Here is a 20,941-nt window from a genome sequence, read left to right as displayed (position 1 = left end):
ACAATTAAACAATTCAGATTACTTACAATGTGTCAGTTTTGTGAACTTTAGAAGAAAAAGTTCTACCAGAAAGACTCTGGAGAATAAATACTGTAACACTTATACATTTATTACCAGCCCAGCAAGCAATATATGCTATAAAGTTCTTTGGCGTAGGCCCCGTCCGTAGCTCGCAACCCGAGGGTACGGACTCGAAGACGAAGGCGGAGAGCAGCCGACCCCCTGGAGGTATGGGAAGGGACCATCCTGGTGGTGGTGGGGAGGATGGAGGGGAATGAAAGCGTCAGCATCTGTGAACTCAGACATGTGTAAGTACCGATCTTTTATACTACAAGTATTAGAACATGATTGGTTAGATGAGAAGGTAATAAGTGACGTAACAATTGAGTCTTCCCAGCAGAACTTACGCTAGCTTTCTTTTCTAAATAATCATAAAAGATAACTAATTGGTTTAATTTAAATTTACCCTTCTCAAACCAATTAATTATTTTGAGCATTAGGGTTTACAGTGAATGTTTTTGCTCAGCAGGAATGAGGCTTTGTGAGGGTTTATAGACTTGATAAACCTGTTTTGCACACGTCACTCAAACACAGAACCAGGAAGCAGGAAGAGTTTGAGAAAGAGAAACTAAAGTGCAGTTGAGCTGTTGTGTGTTTATCTCAGTATTCGTGCAGTAAAATGGCAGAAGCCAGATTTTCTCAGGATGAGTTCATGTGTTCAGTGTGTCTGGATCTCCTGAAGGATCCAGTGACCACTCCCTGTGGACACAGTTACTGTAAGATCTGTATTACAGGCTGCTGGGATCAGGAGGATCAGATGAGAGTCTACAGCTGCCCTCAGTGCAGACAGACCTTCAGTCCAAGACCTGCTTTAGCTAAAAACACCATGCTGGCTGAACTGGTGGAGAAACTGAAGAAGACTAAACTTCCTGCTGACTGTTACGCTGGAGCTGGAGATGTGCAGTGTGACGTCTGTACTGGAAGAAAACACAAAGCCGTCAAGTCCTGTCTGGTGTGTCTGGAGTCTTACTGTCAAAGTCACCTTGAACAACATGAGAGTTTGTTTAAAGGAAAGAAACACAATTTGTCTGATGTCACTGGACGACTGCAGGAGATGATCTGCCAAACACATGATAAACTCCTTGAGGTTTTCTTTCGCACTGACCAGAAGTTTATATGTGTGCTGTGTTCGATGGACGGTCATAAAAACCACGACACTGTATCAGCTGCAGCACAGAGGACAGAGAAACAGGTATGAAACTACACACTGATGAAATAATGTTGACACTATTTATATTGGCACCATATGATCAGGAAACATCCTTCACACTGTAGACGTCACAGAAGTGAACAGAAGCTGCAAGTGGACTTTCATATTATCTTAACAGAAAATATGGTGAAAATCGTAAACACAAACTTTTTTTAAACTCTTCACATGATGATATAGTGCCAGTATAAAGTGCCATCTGTGTTATTGGTTTGTGCTGCAGAAGCAGCTGAAGGAGACGCAGAGGTCGTTCCAGCAGAGGATCCAGCAGAGAGAGAAAGATCTTCAGCAGCTGAGAGAGGCTGTAGAGTCTCATAAGGTGAGTCTGGAGAAGAAGAGAAGTTTGAGAAGTCTCAGTCAGGACTCACTGAAGCTCACTGTGTGATTGTGATGTGTGTCCTAACAGCGCTCTGCACACACAGCAGTGAAGGACAGTGAGAGGATCTTCACTGAGCTCATCCGCTCCATTGAGAGAAGCCGCTCTGAGGCGACACAGCGGATCAGAGATCAGGAAAAGACTGCAGTGAGTCGAGCTGAAGAACGACTGGAGCGACTGGAGCAGGAGATCAATGATCTGAGGAGGAGAGACGCTGAGCTGGAGCAGCTTTCACACACACAGGATCACATACATTTCCTGCAGGTAACAGAGATCGAGAAGAACAGGACCATATACTTTTTGTTATTTAAAGAGCTCGTTACTAATATGTGCCTATAGGCGGGTCCACAACGCGCAAACACTTTGTCCTGTAGATGGTTAACGTTAACTTTAACACCTGCGTACACAGTTTGTAATAACACAATAACCATAACGCGTTGTTCATTATAAACGTGGGATTATGAATTATATTGAGAACGTCGTACATAGAAAACATGCCGTAATGTACCCTGAGTGTAAATAGCCGCATTCATCATGAAGCGTGCAAGCATTTTGCAAAGATTAATATAAATATTAATATAAAGGTTAATAAAACGTTACACTCACTTTAGTTCTTCTGGAGGTGCAGCAGGAACACGAATAGTTGGTACCGATCCTTTTTTCAGGAGCAGCTTCTTAGCAAAACCAGCTTTATACTGACCCTCGTTTGTAAAGCAGTCTGGTGTGTGTGAAATGATTCACGCAAACATGAAAGCATTGACGTTGATCGTGGGGAATATTCCCTTCGAAAACAAACTCAGCCACTGCGTCTTCAGTGGTTCGGATTTAGGAACATCAAAATTATGCTGTGTTCGTTATTACACCGAAGATCAGAACACCACAATCGCTTAGACGCTATTCTGCTCCAGCGTACCAACAATGTCCTCGTGGACTATGATGACAGCTCGCTCACGAGCGAGGGCGGGTCTGTGTTGAAACGCTGCTGTCAATCAACAGTCGTGGGAGGGGCACACGGTCGAACGGCTTGATTTGAGACAAGGGAAAAGGAGATAAAAAAAAAACACTGGATGGATTTTTATCATTTTATGATGGTTGTGTACAGGCACTGCCAACACACATGTCAGTACAATCAACTTGTAAAAGTGCATGTACCATTATATGACCCCTTTAAGGTCCTTGCACACTGAGTCTGAAATTCATGTCCGAAATTTTTGCACGTAAAAAAAAAAAACGACCTCATGTTTGGTCAATCGCGTGATTGTGACTCAGTGTGCATGGACCTAAGACTGAGTCTTAAGTGCTTTCAGTGTGTATAATTTCGGCCTCTGAAACTTTCGTCCGTCATAAAAAAATTCGTATCGGGTTCGATTTTATGCGTTTTTCGCATCCGTAGCAAGCATTTTGAATGGCGTTTTGACAATTCAGAGCCACCGAATCACGAATACGAAAAAACGCATACGAAATTTTCGGACTCAGTGTGGCAACGACCTTTAGACTTTGCTGAAAGTTGCTTTTAGCTTCATTATAAAAGTCTCCAACTCTTAGAGAAGTCCTACTTTTTACTAAGAATTTTGTGACACTTAAAGGGATAGTTCACTTTGAAATTAATTTTTGGTATGTTTTAGCTTACCTCAAGGGCATCCAAGATGTAGGTGTCTTTTTTTCCGCAGTAGTTTCAATTGTGATATTTTTAGGTCAAACCATTATTGTCTGTCAGTCATATAATGCAGGTCTATGGTCACTGTCTCAGAGAGCATGCACAGAGTCCAAATTAAAACAATTCCCCATCGTCCAAATTAAACAATTCCCCATCGTAAGTACACATTGATGGCCTAAGACACGAAACGAGCGGTTTGTGTGAGAAAACGAACAGTATTTATATTGTTTTTACCTCTTATACACAGCCATGTCCAAGTGATCTGATCTGACGTGTACGCAGACTGGTGCATAGATATATACACTAGATGTCGCCTTAAAGACATTCGTTCCAATGAACTGCCGTAGACAAGGCGACATCTAGTGTGTATATATCTATGCACCAGTCTGCGCACACATCAGATCAGATCACTTCGACATGGCTGTGTTCAAGAGGTAAAAACGATATAAATACTGTTCGTTTTCTCACACAAACCGCTCGTTTCGTGTCTTAGGCCATCAATGTGTACTTACGATGGGGAATTGTTTAATTTGGACGACGGGGAATTGTTTTAATTTGGACTCTGTGCATGCTCTTTGAGATAATGACCATAGACCTGCATTATATGACTGACAGACAAGAACGGTTTGACCTAAAAATATCAAAATTGAAACTACTGCGAAAAAAAAGACACCTACATCTTGGATGCCCTTGAGGTAAGCTAAAACATACCAAAATTTCATTTCAAAGTGAACTATCCCTTTAAGTCAAAGCTTAAGACTATTCTTAAGAGCATTTCCCAGGATCATAGTGAACAAGAGCAAGAGACTCACAGAGAAACATTTTATGAGGGCAGAATCAGCCGCTGACTGAAGTGTTGATCTGTGTGTTTGGTTATTATATAATCATCAGTCAGACTCTCATCTGATCATCCTCACTCACATTTGAACTTTTTTACCTCATTTTTCCTTCTGATTTCTCATATAATGGTGAAATCCGTGAACTTGATGGGAGAAATTTGAGTAATATTCTTCAAAGTTGCATCAGATGATTTTAAAACTTGACAGAATTGACAGTATTTTCATAATTGTTTACCTTTAACATGTTGATGAATTTGACCATGAAGACCCTAAACATGAAGTCTGTATAGTAGCAATGCTTCAACATACCACACAAAACTGACCTTGGGATCGTGTCCTACGAGTCCTTGTGGATTTCAGTGTCATTAACTGCTCAAAAGTTATAAATAATGTTCAATCTGCTCGTAGATTCTGATCTGCTTTTCCTGAGCGAATCTACTCAAGTCTACAATGAGACCAGGGCCGTTTCTGAACATTTTGCCCCTTCCCAAAACGTACACACTCAAAACCTAAATAGCAACGTTTCTAAGCATTGATATGTGTAATATCTTGGGTTTAGAACAAGACGCGTAGACGGTGGTTTGAATACTCAATAACGTTTACTGAAAAACAGCTGAACATCAGCAGATACACTCACTGCTCTGCAGCTCACTTCCGAGCTTCCTGATTCCCCCTAACCACGTGATCCCAAAGAACCAATCACATAACAGCACTTCACAACATGAGAAACCCAGTCTACTACATTCCTCCCCTTTAAGTTTAATACCTGTTTACTAAAATTAACCACCTTAACTCACTAGGTCATCATGAACCAGGAACAGTCCTTCAACTCTGCTTTTTTTACTGCCTCAATTTAACACCTTACAAGTCCAGTCTCTTGGGAGCATTTCTGAGTCTCTCTGGATTTCTCCTTGGCTGCACTCCTGGAGGTACAGTGGCAGTGCTGTTATGGCTGCCCAGAGGAGACGTAACATTTCCTGGCCATGCTGGGCCCAGGCCGACGCCCTCCTCAGGCAGTTTCACTCCACTGGCCGATACTAGGTCAGGCTCTGGTGAAGCATCTGATGTAAAGTTTTGGCCCTCAAAAAGTATGCATGGCTCCAGTTCCTTGAGTTCTCCTCTTCTTCCCAGCATGTGGTCAACATGAACGGACCGCTGTTTGTTTCCTTCCCAGACACGGTATGTCACAGGACCTAAGCGCTTTATGACAGTAGCGGCAGTCCATTTCTCTTCTCCTCCCCTGAAATTTTTCACTCGGGCTTGGTCGTTTTCCTGAAACTCTCTCAATTTCAGTCTCTCTTTGTCATGATACAACTTTTGTTTTGCCTGCTGGTGCTCTATAGTGCGCGACATATCTGGTCTCAAAAGACTGAAACGGGTGCGAAGCTCTCTCTTTAAAAACAGCTCAGCTGGAGAGCGACCTGTGACTGAGTGCGGCGTAGCCCTGTACATGAGCAGAAAGTTTGACAGCCTGTGCTGCAGCGAGATGCTGGGCTGTCCACTTGCGTCTAGAACCTGCTTCACAAGAGCACGCTTCAGTATTTGCACCGACCTCTCAGCCGCTCCATTCGATGCTGGATGATATGGTGGGACCAGAGTTTGTTTTACTCCATTTTTGTCAAGGAACTGCTTGAATTCTGCGGAGACAAACTGGGGTCCATTATCTGACACGACCTCTTCCGGAAGACCATATGCCGCAAATAGGTTGCGCAACACCTCTATGGTTCGGCTTGACGTTGTGGAGGTCATGTGGAAAACCTCCAGCCATTTAGAATGACTATCCACTATCACTAGGTAGTACTGTCTATCCTTCTCCGCGAAGTCCAGATGGATCCTCTGCCACACTCTGACAGGCCACCGCCAGGGATGGAGCGGTGCCACCGAAGGTACCTTCTGCACTGCTTGACACACTGCACAGTTTTGGACCATGTTCTCAATCTCGCCATCCAATCCTGGCCACCATACATAACTGCGAGCTAGGGCCTTCATCTTACAGATGCCCGGGTGTTCATGGTGCAGGTCTTTGAGAATCTGCGCCCGGTGCTTTTGAGGAACAATGACTCTGAGACCCCACAAAACACAACCTTGATCTGCTGACAGCTCATGCCTCCTGACAAAGTACGGTTTCAGGCTTTCATCATTCAGGTAATTAGGCCATCCATTCATAGTATAGCTCCAAACCTTGCTCAACAATGGATCTCTGCTGGTGCTTACTTTTATGTCCTGAGCTGTTACTGGCAACTCTTCCACATGCGAGAAGTAGAAAATGTTGGATTCATGTGCCGTGTTGTCCAACTCAGTCACGGGAAGTCTGGACATAGCATCAGCATTAAGGTGGTCTGACGACTTCTTGTATTCCAGCTCATAACTGTAAGCCATGAGAATCAACGCCCAGCGCTGCATGCGCAAAGCTGCCAATGTCGGCACCGCTGATTTTGGCCCCAAAATAGCCAGCAAGGGTTTGTGATCAGTGATGAGAGTAAATTTGCGTCCATATAGATACTTGTGAAATTTCTTCACTCCGTAAATGATCGGCAGCGCCTCTTTTTCGATTTGCGCATACTTTTGCTCGGCCTCAGTAAGAGTGCGCGAGGCGAACGCAACTGGTCTCTCATCACCATTGTCCATCACATGAGAAATGACTGCCCCCACCCCGTACGGGGATGCGTCACATGCCAATCTCAATGGCTTCTCTGTGTCATAATGTACCAGAACCGTGCTGCTCAGTAACATCTCTTTACCTTTCTTGAAGGCTTCCTCACATGCAGGTGTCCAGCTCCATTTTTCCTCTTTTTTTAACAGAGTGTGCAATGGCTATAGCACACTAGACAAGTTTCTCAGAAAGCGGCCATAATAGTTCAACAGCCCCAAATAAGCGCGCAACTCAGAGACATTTGTGGGCTTTGGGGCATTTACAATAGCCTCCACTTTGTGCTGAGTGGGGTGCAGGCCTTCCTGGTCTATCCGATGCCCCAAATACTCTACACTTGACTGTAGAAATCTGCACTTGGCCAACTTTGCTCTCAAGCCATAGCGTGCAAGAGAGCTCAACACTGCATCCAGCCTTTTTAAGTGCAGGGCTTTTGTGTCGGCTGTGATCAAGATGTCATCCAGGAAACAAGTCACCCCTTCTTGCCCTTGAAGAATCTGATCCATCACTGATTGGAAAATTGATGGTGCGCTGGCAACCCCATAGCTGAGACGATGGTAGCGGTACAGTCCTCTGTGAGTATTAATGGTTAAATACTCTTCAGAGTCTTTGTCCAATTTCAACTGCTGGTAAGCATGAGAGAGATCTAACTTTGAAAACCACTTCCCTCCTGCTAAGGTCGCAAATAAATCCTCAGTGTTGGGCAGAGGGTAAGTCTCTACTTCCAGCTGGTTATTTATTGTAACCTTGTAATCCCCACAGATGCGGATGGATTTATCGGCCTTCGGTACAACTACGATCGGGGCCCCCCATTTGCTACGATCCACTTTGGAAACTATTCCCTCTTTTTCTAACCTATCCAGTTCTTTTTCCACAGCCTCTTTCAATGAATATGGCACAGGGCGGGCTTTGCAAAAGACTGGCTGCGCATCCGGCTGCATTCTTATTGTTGCTCTAAACTCCTCTATGGCACTGACCTTCTCCGAAAACACCACTGCGTGGCGCTGCAGCACTGCTTGTAATTCCGGGTCGCTGTGTTTAGTTCCTTTTTCGACTGTAAAAATATTCCTCCAGTCCAGCTTCAGCTTCTCCAGCCAATTTCGGCCAAACAGAGCAGGCCTGTTACCTTTCACTATGATGAGCGGCAGTGTAGCTTTCTGGTCCCCATACTGCACTGGTGCCTGAACATAGCCAAGAAGGGGGATTATTTCTCCTGAGTATGCCTTTAATCTGATGTTGGACTTTTCAATGGGTAAATGCGAAAACTTATTTTGGTGCAACACTTCAGATGCAAGGGACACTGCCGCACCAGTATCCAACTGCATGCTAATGTCCTCATCACACACTTTCACATTAACTTTAATGCCTCCATCCCCACTGGATGCCATGTAAACTGTAAAGACCCCTAATGGGTCATCTTCACTGTCTACATTGTGATCCTCCGTTTCCACGTACTGGGCCTTGGCGGTCTGTCTCCTATTCCGACATGCTCTGGAAATATGCCCTGTCTTGGAGCACGCATGACATTTCTCATTTTTGAATCGGCATTCCTGAGGTGAGTGTCCCCCTCCCCCACAACGGTAGCATCTCTGTTCGCTGTCCCCTTCCTGATAATTTTTCAGTTTTGGATTCTCATTTCCATGTCTAAACTGGCGTTGTCCTTTGCTTCCAAGATATGATTTAGAGACTTGATTTACAGCTGCAGCCTGTACTTTTCCCAAGATTTCAAGAGAATTCTTCGACGCCATCTCCATGCTCGGGCAAACGTCAGCTCTCTTTCCGTCAGTAATTTCCTTTGAATCGACTCAGCGGACAGTCCACTCACCAGGCGATCTCTCAGTGCGTCATCTAAGTGCGTTCCATATTCACAATCCTTCGACAATTGTCTTATTGCCACTATGTAATCCGTCACTGACTCTCCTTCTTTTTGATCACGTTTTTGAAAACGGAATCTCTCCGCTATGACCAAAGGCTTCGGCTGATAATGTGATTTCAATGTGTCAGTCAACTCTTCATACGTCATTTCTCCGGGCTTCTTTGGTATGACCAAATTCTTAAGCAGTCCATAAGTTTCTGGTCTAATGCACGCTAAAAATACACTGACCTGTTTTTCTGCTTTTATTTCGTTTGCCAATAGCCATAGTTCAAATCTCTCCAAGTAGGATGCGAAATCCTCCCGCGACTCCTTGAACTCTTCCACTCGTCCTATTAGCGCCATCCTCGTCGCCAATGTAATATCTTGGGTTTAGAACAAGACGCGTAGACGGTGGTTTGAATACTCAATAACGTTTACTGAAAAACAGCTGAACATCAGCAGATACACTCACTGCTCTGCAGCTCACTTCCGAGCTTCCTGATTCCCCCTAACCACGTGATCCCAAAGAACCAATCACATAACAGCACTTCACAACATGAGAAACCCAGTCTACTACAATATGTTTTGTTTTTTTTACAAATTAAGCCGCGTTTCCACCGCAGGAACTTTCCCTACGTCACTTAAAATGTGACCGACACCGGACTATTTGCCTAATCTTCCGTTTATATACTGTCTATGTAATCTTCAGGGTACTTTAAACCGCGGTGGAAACGCAGACAGCAACAGGTCTGGGGGAAAAAGTTCCTGGGAAAAATTGTTCCGGGTAATTTCGGTGGAAACGTGGCTTTATATAAATAAGTTGTTTCTTAACATTGAAATGATTCCCAACTGATGTACATTCATTCTTTTTTTCTGCTCTCATATTGGTTGTAGGAAGAACATTAGCTTTCGGTGGTTCAGCGTAGTTTGTTAGCAATGAAAGTTTGACAGGTTCCAGTGCACAGTTTCCAAATCTACACTCATTTATAGTAAATTGATTGTCCAGTTTACTTCTATAGAGATTTCTAGTTGATCATTTCTCTCTCCTCATCACTCTCTGCCCGATTCACTCCATGTCAAAATTAATTCAGTGTGCTTTTAAATAAAGCCAATCTCTAGACACACGATGTATTCAACGAAAAAGAATTGGACAATGTTCAGAATAAAATGAGAAATGTTATATTATTGCATTTAATAATACAAAAGTATTGTTTATTCACTTTCAACAATGCAACAGTAGCCTATTTTTTTTCCAATAAAACTTAAAGTGCTTTATTAAAAGTTATACCCTAAATCCATGCATTTATTAAGTATTGTTTAGTACTTCACGTTTCATAGTAAATTAAATGAACAAAGACAAAAATATCACAAATTAATGCCTTTTCATCACACAAATATAAATTTAGCAAAGTTTGCCCTTTAATTCTGTGAATAAAACAAAGGCTTTAATGACATTCCCATTAAAGAATGTAATTTAACTTTTTAGAGTCCAATTTACATGATATTATACAGCTTAGATAGAGATTGATGCATTTGATAAGGATACTAATATGATTATTTAAAATATTTAATATGAGATAGATATTTTCTCTCGATTTTATTTCCACATCTAAATGAATCACTTTCGTGTTTTCTGGAATTTTTTTATTATTATTTGGTTTATTCTGCCAATACATTTTTTAAATATATAATTTCATAACACACTAAATTTGGATTTATGATCGCAGTATTTCTAATTAAATCATGTATTTCTCAAGCTAATATTGAGCATAAATTCGCTATATAGTGTAAATGGCAAACGCTAGAACTTGTGCCTCTAATGTCACATAATGAATATGAGAAGAATGAAGCTGATGCTGTGAAAGTGTTGGATTGAGGAGAGTTACTAAAGATCAACAAGAGCCACACAAATCTGACAGTAGAGCAGGTTATTGATGAAGTGTGGAGGTGATGAGCTTTGATTTGTGTTTTCTCTAGAGTTTCCAGTCTCTCTCAGCTCCTCCTGAATCTACAGACGTAAATGACAATCTCTTCAGTTCTCTCTCCTCTTTTGATGGCGTGAGCGAATCTGTCCGTCAGCTGAGAGACAAACTGGAGGATTTCTGCAAAGAGGAGCTGAAGAAGATCTCTGACAGAGGTAAAGTCCTGGAGATTCTGATCTCAGAAATGATCCTCCATCATCTCAGATCATGTAGAAGATCATATTAGAAATGTCTTAGGAACGGATGCAGGGATCATTTTCTCTTGACATGATAATCACACTCTTCATGTCTGTTGATTTCCACAGTCACTTTCTCCAACATTGTTCCCAGGACCAGGAACGACTTCCTACAATGTAAGTCACTGAGAAAACAAGCAGAAAAACTCACTGAGTGTGTTCATGTTCTTCCTGGAGAAGTGAAAGAAAACATGACAGAAGAGTTTTAGAGTTGATCATGTAAATGATGATTTGCTCAGGATATCTGGTAAACTGCACTGAGACACTGATGATATATTGAACATGAAGAGTTCAGATACATTAAAATATCAGACAGATTCATAATTCCTGATTCTGATGTGTTTTATCTCCATCAGATTCCCATCAGCTCAATCTGGATCTGAACACAGTGAATAAACTCCTCATTCTGTCTGAGAGGAACAGAGTGATTACTGGCACTTTACTTCAGCTTCAGTTGTATCCTGATCATCCAGACAGATTTGATGTGTATCAGCAGGTGTTGTGTAGAGAGAGTGTGTGTGGACGCTGTTACTGGGAGATTGAGTGGAGTGAGTATGTGTATATATCAGTGTCATATAAGAGCATCAGCAGGAAGGGAGAGGGTAATGAGTGTGTGTTTGGATATAATGATCAGTCCTGGAGTTTGAGCTGCTCTCCCTCCAGTTACTCATTCATGCACAATAACATAGAGACTGAACTCCCTGTAAAGCCCATCAGCCGTAGAATAGGAGTGTGTGTGGATCACAGTGCAGGAACTCTGTCCTTCTACAGCGTCTCTGACACGATGAGCCTCATCCACACAGTCCAGACCACATTCACTCAACCGCTCTATCCTGGGTTTAGGGTTTATAGTGGATCATCAGTGAAACTGTGTTGATGAATCAGGATAGATTGTAGAGAGATTCTACCCATAATGCTTTGAGCTGCATGATAAATCATAAACATTGAGATGTTATAGAGTCTTTTACTTTCTCTTTATTACATTAATACTACAGCTGAGCTTCTGTCAGTGAAATAACATGTTCAGATTATGGTTGAGTAAGTGCTGAGCTTGAAGATGATATAATATTCCCTGCTAAACTCAATAAAACAAATATTTTCTCATTATTTCTTATGTGTGCCTTGTGTATATGTGTATATGTATATGTGTATGTATATGCGCATATGTATTGTTTTATGGTGCACAATTTTTAAACACCTTTTACCTAATTTTGATTATTATCAGGTTAATAAGGTTAAAGTCAAATTTGTCCTAAATCATAAGCATTTGAATTTGAATTTTTTTTTAAATGAAGTTATCATTAACAGATTATCTCATCCGTGACATCAGAACTCAGGTTAGTTCTGTTTTTACAGGTTTATACATTTAAACATTTAAAATCTTAAAGAATGTAATTTAATATTTTAGAGTCCAATTTACACAATATAATACAGTTAATATGGAGATTGATTAATATATTTAATATGAGATAGATGTTGGTATATTACTGATCTCTCGATTTTATTTCCACATCTAAATTAATCACTTTCGTGTTTTCTGGAATTTTTTTTTTCAATTATTTGGTTTATTCTGCCAATTTATTTTTTAAATATATAATTTCGAAACACACTAAATTTGGATTTATGATCATAGTATTTCTAATAAAATCATGTATTTCCCCGACGTGATCTCCAGTCAGGGTTGGGTTTACCATTTTGGGGCGCCTCAAGCAAAGTCAGGATCTCAGGCCCCCCACACCCCAACATTGCGTAACATTTTATTGAATAGAATTAAGTGAGACATTTAAAAAATGTATTAATTTGACTTTAAACTGCATAACAAAAATTGTCTACACTTTGGTAGGCCGTACTTGCTCCCCTGAGCTGTAAGATATAAAACTTCTTGATTTTGGATTCATCAAGAATCTCAATTTTGTCCATTGTCTTCAATATTCAAAACTGCAGTCTATTTTGTTATGAGAAAATAAACCTCTTGGTTTTAGCTTGAACAATTGTCTTCTTATTGTGAAATCTGGTATTCTGATTCTCAAAAATGTGTTAGTGATTTGTCTTTTAAACACTTTTATAATGATCATGTTAGATGATAACGGGTGATCGGCGTCACCATAATAGTTTGCTCTTCAGCGCAGAGAATCAGGATTGTCGGATTTACAACGTGCAAATTCTTCTCCCGAAAGACATGAAAGTAAATGACGGGTAAACTGGGAGAAGAATAAAAATAAACTATTTAGGTACCTACACAATGTATTTCTGACGTGAATAAAACACTGTGTCAAATTAGAAGTTTTAAATGCCGCTTCCATAGACATCAGTGTGTATTTTACAAACTAAATATGATTTTTTTCTTCTACTATTATGTGTATTTAAATGAAACCTAAATTAAATGTTGTTGGAAAAATAAAACTGCCCAGTTATATATGATATATGACAATCACTGGGAGCGTCCGTCTCTGACTCCGCGCCAAAGCGCGCTCGCCGATGTGTTAGTGTGTTAGTGTTAGTTCACCCAAAGATGAAAATGCCATCATTTAGGGGAGACCGGGGACAGATGCAACACTTTTTGCATTTCTCTCAATTACTCAGAGACTATTTGGACTAGACCAACCAAATTTGTATATATTAAACTTGCATCTGTCTGCTAATTACCCATACCATTTAAAGATGATTATATAAGACATATCGTTCACAGTATTTATTTGAATGGAAGAAGTCAGATGTTGCAACTGACCCCGACCCAGGGACGGTTGCAACATGTTAAAAATACCTTAAATTTCATTAATTAACTTAAGCATTTTGTCTCAATGAGCAAAGAATTCTGAAAATATTAACTGTTTTAGGCCTACTACTATAATATTATAGTATTATTTATTTCAATAATATTATTGTAGCCTATTATTTATTTATTTAGTCATATGTTTGTTCATGTGTAGAACATAGGCCTACATAGATTCAGTGTGCAGGAGTTACAGATGCTATTCAATCTCTCCATATTTCAGTGTCAGACAGGAAGAATTGAACAATTTGCAATGCAACAAACTTTTATTAAACATGCAATTTATAACATGTTGCAACCGTCCCCGACCCTATCAGCCATGACAGAACATCATGTGTCTGCTAGACACACTGACTTTGACACAGGGACGGACTGGGACTAAAAAACGGCCCTGGACTTTGACTAGGCCCGGCCCAAAGCAATCGGCGGCATGCCTGGCATGAGTGTCACAAGACTTTAATTGTGGCTCATGATACTATACCATCCAAATTATAGCAATAGCACTGATGTTGACTAGATGTTGTGTTAAAAGCATATTATTCTAGATTAACTTGAATACTTACATATAAATGGACTTGGTCTAAGCTCAACCTGAATAAACAAATGATGGAATGGATAAAAAAGGTTTTATTCCAAGAGAGCATGGAATAGATTATGCTGTTATAACAGCATATTATACAATCTATTCCATGCTGTCTTAAAATTAGTTTATTACTTAATAATCTTAATTAATTTATGCAGTAATTAATCTTACTGCACAAGTAATAATACCACATCTAAATGAAAATACACCATTACAAATGTGACTTCTGTATTCAAAATCTTCAAAGTTTGTAAGCATTAACTGTAACGTTACCAACATTTTTACCAACATTTTTAAAAGTAAAAGCACAACATATTTCTTAATATTAGCTACTGCATGTGGCATTTTACAGCTAAAATGTTGAAGTTTAGCTGTTTTAACTACTGTAATCATTAAAAATGTAGCAACCTGAATATCACTTCCTAACATCATCCCTAGCAAGTAACTCTCTTTCTCCTCTCATGTTCCATACTTACTTGCCCTGGATCTGCCTGTGGAACCAGCTCATCTTTCTGTCCCTCATCATCACTGGTGGCATGTTGCTGCATAGCTGTCTGGCTCACTTGGTGTCTGGCTGCTAATATTTAACTGTGAGGTCCTGCTGCTGGCTGTGCTGCTAAATATTCCAGTTAGTTTGCGACATTTAGCGGCTTCAGTATCTAAATTCCGCTTTTTTTTTTTTTTTCTATCGCCTTCTCAGCCCCACCCTTTTTTTCTTTTTCTTTTTCTTTTTCTTTTTCTTTTTCTTTTTCTTTTTCTTTTTTTACCCGCGGCCGCGTTATGCATATTGTTTGTTTGTTTCTATGCTTTTATCTAACGTCTTTGCTTCTTACTTGGCGGCCACGGCCAGTGCAACTGGCATTAGTGATGTTACGTTCGTGAACGAATCGTTCTTTTTGAACGAATCTTTTAGGTGAACGAATCGTTCTCGTTCACGTAATCCATTGACTCATATTTCTCGTTCACTGAAATTCCTCCCTCCACAGCCGCGCGGCGCTATTAGCAGCGCATGCGCAGCTCAGTGAACCGGGTAGCTATGGAGCTTATAATATGACAAAATGATTTGAATTTGAATTGTGTAAATTTGAATTATTTGCAAGTGTAATCTAACTAAATTGAATTTTAGGTGGTAGTTTAAATAGTTCTGAATTTGATTTTTTTTTTTACGAATATTGAACGTTTGAAATTTAACAAATTGAAATGATTTTATGGCTGAATTTTATAGACATGTATTTTCAAACAGCTAGTTTTTTTGTTCTGAATTCGTATAGTGCAAATATTCAGTTTAAAAAAATACAGATTCAAGTTTTCAAGATGAAGAAATTCGGAACTTCAAATTCAGTTTTCAAAAATTCAAGTTCAAAAATTCAAGTTCAAAAATTCAAGTTCTAAAATTCAAGTTCAAAAATTCAAGTTCAAAAATTCAAGTTCAAAAATTCAAGTTCAAAAATTCAGATCTTACAGAAAGTAGGTCACAGGTCATCCACAGGGAAGAGTAAAGGATCTCAGAAAAGTCGAACAGAGCATTTTGGCTGCACTGCAGTAGTTTTCTGCCGCAAACGCGGTGGTGGTTCAAGAGAATCCGTGTATCTTTCGTTCAGTCGTTTTTTTATTTAATATTAAGAGTAGAAAAATGAGAAAACAGCTTGAGTATTAGATTTCTTCTAATATTCTAGTAATAATAGTCCGCTGCAGCAGTTGCACGGAGCTTACAAAACGCGTGTATTGCAACTATAGGCTACATTTAATTTTCTCATCAAACAACTACTAACGAATGGCTCGGCACAACAGAAGAGCTTAGACAGGGCTTTCTCTCTGTGTAGACCAGCAGTTGGTCTGAATTTGCCTATTTTCTCGACTGTATAGGCTAAGTCACGTTTTATCATGAAACACGCTCTGATTTATTCCAAAGTGACTCAGGCATAGGCTATATCATGCATTTAATGTTAAATAATCTAAATGTTGACTTTCAAAAGTAGGCGCGCCAAGAAGGCTATTCTCTGTATTTTGGTTCATTTTTGGTGAGCGCCAGAAAGATCTAAAGAGACCGAGACGCGCATCATGTTGTTTTATTTATTTTTCAATGGCATGATATTTTGTAGTCATTTTGAATGTACACAAATAAAAATATACATTTTACTGTTTCGGATGATGTCATATTATCTGTATGACTAAATAACAGAGTATTAAGTTATTTCCCAGCAGTGGAACAAATCCAAGTGATGGCGCTCGCGCATCGAGCTCTCACACAACATAGTAGGATATCAGTTCTGGCGTTGCTTCATATCGCAGACTGTTCATTATCAAAATGAAACACAGTCAACCAAACATATAAAAAGTTATTCTGCATAATTTAATTGGTCTGTTGTACAATATGAAGGGCAAGCTGTGCCACACACAGTCCCACTCCAAACATTTCCCTTGCTGTGAAGACGCTGATTTAGCCTATAGGCCTACGTGTATTTTGGGACTCGACTGAAGTATGACGCCTTCTTTATATTAATAGTTAGCATCCACATGTTACATTGCAATGAAAACTTTTGACTGAATAAGAGATGCGCGACCGTTTCGATTTAAATAAATTTGTTTAGGCTTGGCGTTTATAAAGGGCACAATATAGGCTATTTTTAGAGTCTGTAGCCAATATATTATTTTATTATAGCCTAGCCTACATACTTATTTTTCATTCTTGTTGTTTTTTGCATTCATTTGTCATAAGGGAAAGTAAAATAGGCAACACATAGCCTACATGTTAATAGTGTTTATCATGTAAATGCTGTATTTTATTTACAGGTCTTTTACACTATTGCTGAATAGGCTAATATAAAAAAAATACAAATAATTATGACGCCTTTCTCTCTCAACATGATCCGGTGTGACTTGCACTCATGTGCATGCGACTTATTTTCTGGCAAATACGGTCAGTTAAAAAATGTTGCTGTATTATTACAAAATGCATAGAGTGGAGACCATTTGGGCAAAAAAACAAAAAACAAAAAAAAAACATATTGTGTTCATTACCCCCACCCACATTTGGGCTTAATCACTGTTATTATTAGGAAATGTATTTAGGTGTAGACAAAATCAGTTATGTTTATTTATAAATATGAACGTACCTCGCATTTCCCGGACACTAGCCGTTAGTCTACTTCTTGCCTATTTTTTTTAGCTGGCCAGTTCTCAAAATCTGTGTGGAAAAGCTGCGGAGCGAGGAGAGAACGCACAATGGCTTTGCTTTGGAAGTTTTTTTTTTTTTTTTTTTTTTTTTAAAGTTTAGTTGCCAGAGAAAATAACACACCGTTTTGTTTAACATCAATTGATACTCAATATTAATTAAATAAATAAATATAATGTCAGAGAATGCACAAAGCGCATCCTTTTGAGATGTAAATTATAATACATTTTAATAAAACACACAAGGCCTACATCATAAAACTCAGAAGATTATGTATTTTAATATATTATATTATAATACAAATAAAAAGGCGTCATACTTCAGTCGAGTCCCAAAATACACGTAGGCCTATAGGCTAAATCGGCGTCTTCACAGCAAGGGAAATGTTTGGAGTGGGACTGTGTGTGGCACAGCTTGCCCTTTATATTGTACAACAGACCAATTAAATTATGCAGAATAACTTTTTATATGTTTGGTTGACTGTGTTTCATTTTGATAATGAACAGTCTGCGATATGAAGCAACGCCAGAACTGATATCCTACTATGTTGTGTGAGAGCGCGATGCGCGAGCGCCATCACTTGGATTTGTTCCACTGCTGGGAAATAACTTAATACTCTGTTATTTAGTCATACAGATAATATGACATCATCCGAAACAGTAAAATGTATATTTTTATTTGTGTACATTCAAAATGACTACAAAATATCATGCCATTGAAAAATAAATAAAACAACATGATGCGCGTCTCGGTCTCTTTAGATCTTTCTGGCGCTCACCAAAAATGAACCAAAATACAGAGAATAGCCTTCTTGGCGCGCCTACTTTTGAAAGTCAACATTTAGTTTATTTAACATTAAATGCATGATATAGCCTATGCCTGAGTCACTTTGGAATAAATCAGAGCGTGTTTCATGATAAATCGTGACTTAGCCTATACAGTCGAGAAAATAGGCAAATTCAGACCAACTGCTGGTCTACACAGAGAGAAAGCCCTGTCTAAGCTCTTCTGATGTGCCGAGCCATTCGTTAGTAGTTGTTTGATGAGAAAATTAAATGTAGCCTATAGTTGCAATACACGCGTTTTGTAAGCTCCGTGCAACTGCTGCAGCGGACTATTATTACTAGAATATTAGAAGAAATCTAATACTCAAGCTGTTTTCTCATTTTTCTACTCTTAATATTAAATAAAAAAACGACTGAACGAAAGATACACGGATTCTCTTGAACCACCACCGCGTTTGCGGCAGAAAACTACTGCAGTGCAGCCAAAATGCTCTGTTCGACTTATCTGAGATCCTTTACTCTTCCCTGTGGATGACCTGTGACCTACTTTCTGTAAGATCTGAATTTTTGAACTTGAATTTTTGAACTTGAATTTTTGAACTTGAATTTTAGAACTTGAATTTTAGAACTTGAATTTTAGAAAACTGAATTTGAAGTTCCGAATTTCTTCATCTTGAAAACTTGAATCTGTATTTTTTTAAACTGAATATTTGCACTATACGAATTCAGAACAAAAAAACTAGCTGTTTGAAAATACATGTCTATAAAATTCAGCCATAAAAACATTTCAATTTGTTAAATTTCAAACGTTCAATATTCGTTTAAAAAAAATCAAATTCAGAACTATTTAAACTACCACCTAAAATTCAATTTAGTTAGATTACACTTGCAAATAATTCAAATTTACACAATTCAAATTCAAATCATTTTGTCATATTATAAGCTCCATAGGTAGCTCTGTGTTTTCAACCTGTCAAGAATGACTAAACCTCAAGCCAATAGCCTTCGAGTATGAGATGTGACGGAGCATGTGATTTGTTGGATGTAGTGAACGAATACGCCCTTCACTGACTGTGACCGAGTTGCTTTTGAGTCTGAACGAGAGAGAGAGATCTTCTCGTGAACGAACTGGTACATGTCGTTCGTGAACGAAAAGAACCAATTGTTTGAACGATAATGATGGCGAACCGATAGAGCTGGGTTTGTGTAGTCAGCATATTTGCATCAAAGAAGGAAATTTACACTTTACCATTGTAATGAAAACAATTTAATAACGCAAGCATGGTTAATTATAGGCTTACAAAGACAAATTAACATTGTCATTTTGTACTTGACTGTTTACTTGATTTAAATTTACACTTCTCTTTACCTGCTTTTCTTTTCTTTTGTTTGTGTGTTTTAATTAGTTTTGTGGTATTTTGCACTTTGAAAAATTTACTTTACTACTTGTGTTCATTTTGTATGATCAAAAATGAATTAATTACGTTTTATTCATGTCATATGCACTTCTCTAAAAACTAAAACAAACCAAAAAATATGACAGGATTGGTTAGGTCTCATTTGCGTAACGTCAGCAAATAACATTTCAGTTCGGGCCGTGAAGGGGCATGTAATTGGTTGGATCTACTGAACGAATACGCCCATCACTGACCGAGATCGCTCTGTTTCGAGTCTGAACGAGAGAGAGAGATCTCGTTCGTGAACGAATTGATCAAACTGGTACATTTCGTTCGTGAATGAGAGTACTGGGTACATCGGTCATTTAGCATGTGATTCAATCTCATTCAAAGCGCAGTTATAGGTGTGCATATAATTGTTTATCATATTTAACATACATAACATAACTCAACGTTTAATATAATCCCAGATTTATAAATGTGTATGTCTGACCAAACAATTAAAATGTTAATTATGCAAGAAAACCTTGGTTTGGTCATCTGAACCTCTTATTTAGACTTATTTTATTAATTTAGTAAATAAGGCACAAATTTTAACAAAGCCAAATCAGTTTTTCTGTAACAAGTAAATACGTTCGTTAAAACATAGCATAAAATACACTCTTTTTCGCCACCTGCTGCAGTATTTATGTAATAGGAAGAAATTGTCACTGAACGAATCAGTGAACGAATCTGAACGAATCATTTTGGTGAACGAACTGAAAATGAACGAGTCTCTGGAAAGAATCAAAATTTCCACCACTAACTGGCATCCAACTTAAAGGTGCATTGCTGCCACCTACAGTACTGGAGTGTGAAACAGATTAGTGGGGAAAAAAAACAGGTGATGACTGCGTGCGTGGCGGGTGGTGGGCCGGCCCGCCGGCCGTCCTGGAGTACCGGCCGTTCTGTGATTCTCCAGATCACACAGATGGCCAGGCCAGTCCGCCCCTGCTTTGACACTTGCTAACCATGTCACTTAGAAGTCAACAAAACAATAATTCAAACAAAGTAAGTTTTGATTAATTCATACAACATTTCAGGACAGTATGACAAAAATATATCTCATGAAAAAATTTACTTTCATACCTCCAAAACAAGTTTTGTTCAATAAATGCAGCAGCAGATGTTGAATATGTCTACTGTCTTCTTAGTGGGGGGAGGGTCTAACTGTGCATGTGCAGTATGAGTGTCATCACTCTAGCTTGTTTCTGATTGGAGAAAAATGACATGTTGCAACCATCCCCATGTTGCAACTGTCCCCGGTCTCCCTACTCGACCTCATGTCGTTCCAAACCCATATGACTTTCGTGCATCCTCGGGACAC

General features: G+C 39.2%; 1 protein-coding gene across 1 annotated transcript; it reads left to right on the top strand.

Annotated features, from left to right (window-relative positions):
- Positions 1-602: 602 nt before the first annotated feature.
- Positions 603-11,969, top strand: LOC309503370 (tripartite motif-containing protein 16-like). The gene is made up of 6 exons (XM_082176171.1): positions 603-1,252; positions 1,491-1,586; positions 1,674-1,907; positions 10,622-10,781; positions 10,932-10,979; positions 11,219-11,969. Exons 1-6 carry the CDS (start codon positions 680-682, stop codon positions 11,737-11,739), a joined length of 1,632 nt encoding a protein of 543 aa, XP_082032297.1. The 5' UTR covers positions 603-679; the 3' UTR covers positions 11,740-11,969.
- The last annotated feature ends 8,972 nt before the right edge of the window (positions 11,970-20,941 follow it).

This window comes from Leuciscus leuciscus, assembly GCF_965113295.1.
Source record: "Leuciscus leuciscus genome assembly, chromosome: 7".
NCBI lineage: Eukaryota > Metazoa > Chordata > Actinopteri > Cypriniformes > Leuciscidae > Leuciscus > Leuciscus leuciscus.
The sequence above is the reverse complement of the archived record's forward strand: the minus strand, read 5'-3'. Positions and strand labels throughout refer to the sequence as shown.

Excerpts from the sequence above, each read along its gene's own strand:
- LOC309503370 (XM_082176171.1), top strand. The coding sequence starts at position 680 with ATGGCAGAAGCCAGATTTTCTCAGGATGAGTTCATGTGTTCAGTGTGT. Across the intron at positions 1,253-1,490 it reads CACAGAGGACAGAGAAACAG|AAGCAGCTGAAGGAGACGCA; the intron begins GTATGAAACTAC and ends TTTGTGCTGCAG. Across the intron at positions 1,908-10,621 it reads ATCACATACATTTCCTGCAG|AGTTTCCAGTCTCTCTCAGC; the intron begins GTAACAGAGATC and ends TGTTTTCTCTAG.